The sequence below is a fragment of the Bison bison genome, unplaced genomic scaffold (assembly GCF_000754665.1).
Source record: "Bison bison bison isolate TAMUID 2011002044 unplaced genomic scaffold, Bison_UMD1.0 scf7180017864305, whole genome shotgun sequence".
In the NCBI taxonomy this organism is placed as follows: Eukaryota; Metazoa; Chordata; class Mammalia; order Artiodactyla; family Bovidae; genus Bison; species Bison bison.
Genome location: NW_011494877.1, coordinates 2,271,654 through 2,274,939, shown reverse-complemented (window position 1 = coordinate 2,274,939; position 3,286 = coordinate 2,271,654). Strand labels below are relative to the sequence as shown.

At 50.5% G+C, this 3,286-nt stretch overlaps 1 protein-coding gene across 1 annotated transcript in view; it reads left to right on the top strand.

The window, feature by feature from the left end:
* Positions 1–6: 6 nt before the first annotated feature.
* The window catches only part of FAM78B (family with sequence similarity 78, member B), a 93,838-nt gene continuing 90,558 nt past the window's right edge, over positions 7–3,286 (top strand). The window contains exon 1 of the mRNA XM_010851980.1: positions 7–312. Coding sequence (XP_010850282.1) covers positions 50–312 — 263 coding nt within the window. The 5' untranslated portion in view covers positions 7–49. The remainder of the gene's footprint in view (positions 313–3,286) is intronic.

Below are 3,286 nucleotides of genomic sequence, written 5' to 3'. Positions count from 1 at the left end.
GGTCCCCGGCGCTGCCCCACGCCGCGCCGCGCCGGCGCCGGGCGGCAGGATGGGCTGTATCCAAAGCATTACCTGCAAGGCGCGGATCCGGCGCGAGAACATCGTCGTGTACGATGTGTGCGCCACCATCGACCAGTGCCCCACGCGCATCGAGGAGACCTCGCCCATCGTCCTGCGCTACAAGACCCCCTACTTCAAAGCTTCAGCCCGCGTGGTCATGCCCCCCATCCCCCGCCACGAGACCTGGGTGGTGGGCTGGATCCAGGCGTGCAACCAGATGGAGTTCTTCAACACCTACAGCGACCTGGGCATGTAAGCGACCGGCCGCGCGGAGTAGGAGCGGGCTTCGTGGCAGGGTCTCTCCCCACCCCGACCCTCCTCCCCAGCTCCTTCTTACTGCTCTCCCCATCCTTTTTATAAACCTTCCTCCCGCCTCCTTTTCCATCTCCCTCCTCCCTACGCTTTTGTCTCAGTGACAGGGCTGATGTGTGTAGGGAGGCTCCTCGCGAAGGCATTTTCTCGTAGTTTGCTTCTGATTCCCTATGAATGCTAGGAGCACGGTGCGGGGCGGGAAGAACGCTCTGAGGAGGGTTCAAGAGACGGAGGTGGGGGTGGCTGGCTAGTGCCCTGGGAGTTTCGGGGCGCCGTCTGTGGTTTTCAGGGCTTCTGGGGAAGAGTTTGGGGGGACCTGTAGAGAGTAGTGGAGTGTTGGGGGCGCGTGGGCTGTACCGCGCGTGCTTTGGAGAAACCAGAGCCGGTTTGGAGAGGAAGGTCCCAGGCGTCCAGCCTGGACTTGGTCTGCCCTTGTTCCTTCGACTGTTGACTTCGAGTTCTTGTACCCCGAACCGGAAAGCCTGGAGGCGTTTCCATCCGGAACCGCACACCCGACAGCCACCTCTCTGGCTCAGCGCCCTCCTGAAGAGTACTGGAGGTGGTGGGAGTGGGAAGGCTCCCGGCGCGTCCCAGCGGAGCGAGGCTGATGGCCTTGTGCGAGCAGCCTCTGATTGGCGTGGTGCGATACGTGTCTTTGCTCAGTGAAAGTCAGTGAAAGTATGGGTCTCATGTCGGTCTAGGGTCTTTACTTACTCCAAACTTTATTCTCCGGCGCTGGGAGGGATTCCCCAGCGCCCACCGCCGAATTCTGTCGGAGAGGTGGGAGCTCTCCAACTTCTTTCAGCAGCGCCGCTCGGCGCGCGCCTGGCTCCGCAGCTGCGGTGGAGACCCGGGATCGCGGCGACTCCTCTGCCGCCAGGGGCCGACAGCCTGCCCCGGAACCGCAGGCTGCTGACAGTCGCGTCCAGGACTTTTTTATTAACTAAATTTTCATAACTCCCTGCCAGACTCCTTTCAGAAGTACACTCTACACAGTTGGCAACTACAATGGCTAAAAGGTTTGGGGCCTGCATTTTGCCTGCTGTTACAACGTAGGTCTAAACACCCTAATTAGCTTGCAGCCCGTAGGGAAACCCTCTTCTGAAAAGTCAGCCTCATTTCATTAGTAATCTAAAACTCCAGAGTTCCCAAGGTTCATCTTTTGAATATGGATATAAGGTGGGAGAGTTTCCATTTTAAAAGGTCAAACTATCTTTTTAACAGCAGTTTGCAGGCTTTGTATTGCACTTTGGGAGCATGTAAGTTAACACTAGTCATAGGTGCTAAAAGGAATTCTGACAGGTTGCTTTGTCTCTCCCGGCTTCCACTCCCACCCTTTTCCCCACCCCAGAGAGTCTGAACTTTCCTCTCTAATCATAAAAATACAATTCTGGAGAAAGCTCCTTCCTAGGGAAGATGTGTGACAGCCCGGTTTACTCCGTCTCTGCACCCGGAGTGTTCTTGTCTTTCTGGAAGGCAGCTGGATGTGAGAAATAGGGGAAATCTTATTTGGGGTGAATTCTGGTGGCTCAGATGGTAAAGAATCTGCCTGCAATTCAAGAGATCCTAGTTCAGTCCCTGGGTTGGGAAGATCCCCTGGAGAAGGAAATGGCTACCTACTCCAGTATTCTTGCCTGAAGAATCACATGGACAGAGGAGCCTGGTGGGCTACAGTCTCAAAGAGTCAGACACAACTGAGCAACTAACACACATGCCATTTAAAAACATACAGCCCCTCAAAAGAATTATTATATCTGAACATGTGTGTCTTTTAAAGATTTTTTTTTTTAAGAAACTCATTATTTCCAGCTAAATCAGAGAAAGCCCCAGACAGGGCAAGGGCACCCTCACGTTTGTTCTCTTGGCCTGGCCCTGATGGCAGTGTGCAGCATTGGTTGGGGGCAGTAATTGCAGCCTGGGGCCACTCTGGGAGACACAAGGTGGGACTGAGCCGAAAGTCTTATTTTTCCCAAGACTGCACAGCCAAGAGTCTCTGCTGCCTCACATCTCCTGTAAATTAGTAATCTGAAAGTAAATAAATCATTCTTTCATAAAAGAGAATATATTCCACCTCAGGAGAAGCCAAGGTGAGGTATAAACAGACATGGTAGTTGAACTTCCTTGACTCTATGAGATGTGTCTACATGGGAACCCACTTTAGGGTGTGAGTTGGTGTCCGCTCAGAGGGACACATTCTCCCTGACCCTTCCTTGCTGAGTTCTTGCCTTTGGGATTTGGAGGGGAAAAAAAGTTCTGCCTTTAAACTACCACTTTCAGTATTTTAAAATTCTTGCTTTTCATGTTGTTGTTGGCGGGGGACAAAAATAGTCCCCAAGAAATCGTAAAACATATTATTTTAGATTTGTGTCCAGGGGCCTCCTGTCTTTGTGGCTGCAATAATGGCTGTGTGTGTTTAAGGCCTCTTTGGAGCCTGCATTTGATTGAACCAATTTCCACGAAATGTTTGAGCCCTGAAAACTTGGCCAATGTAAACTTTCTGATAGAAACCCATATTGCATGAAAGTCACTGCAGCCTATTAGTTATTATGTCCATTTTAGCCAGTACCTTGAGTGGAGAAAACACCACAGGCTGAATTCTCCCCCCTGTGTAATGCTCTTGTTACATGAAGTATGGTATGATGAGAGACTATAGGTTATAAAACTGCCTTTTTCAACATTTAAAAGGGACTATGCCAGAGGAAACCTGCAACTTAAAATGCCAAGAAAATTTATCTATAGGTTTAAAGAAAACATGAGATTTCATAGTTTAAATTTCTCCACATTTCCAAGAAAGAAAAGGCTTCTACAAGAGCATTTGAAGTAGCTGATGGTCAGGATGGCCAGAGCTTAATTTGAACTTTAACTCAAGTGACTTGAAACTCCCTCTAGTGATTCTGTAGGAAGCAGGCTATTA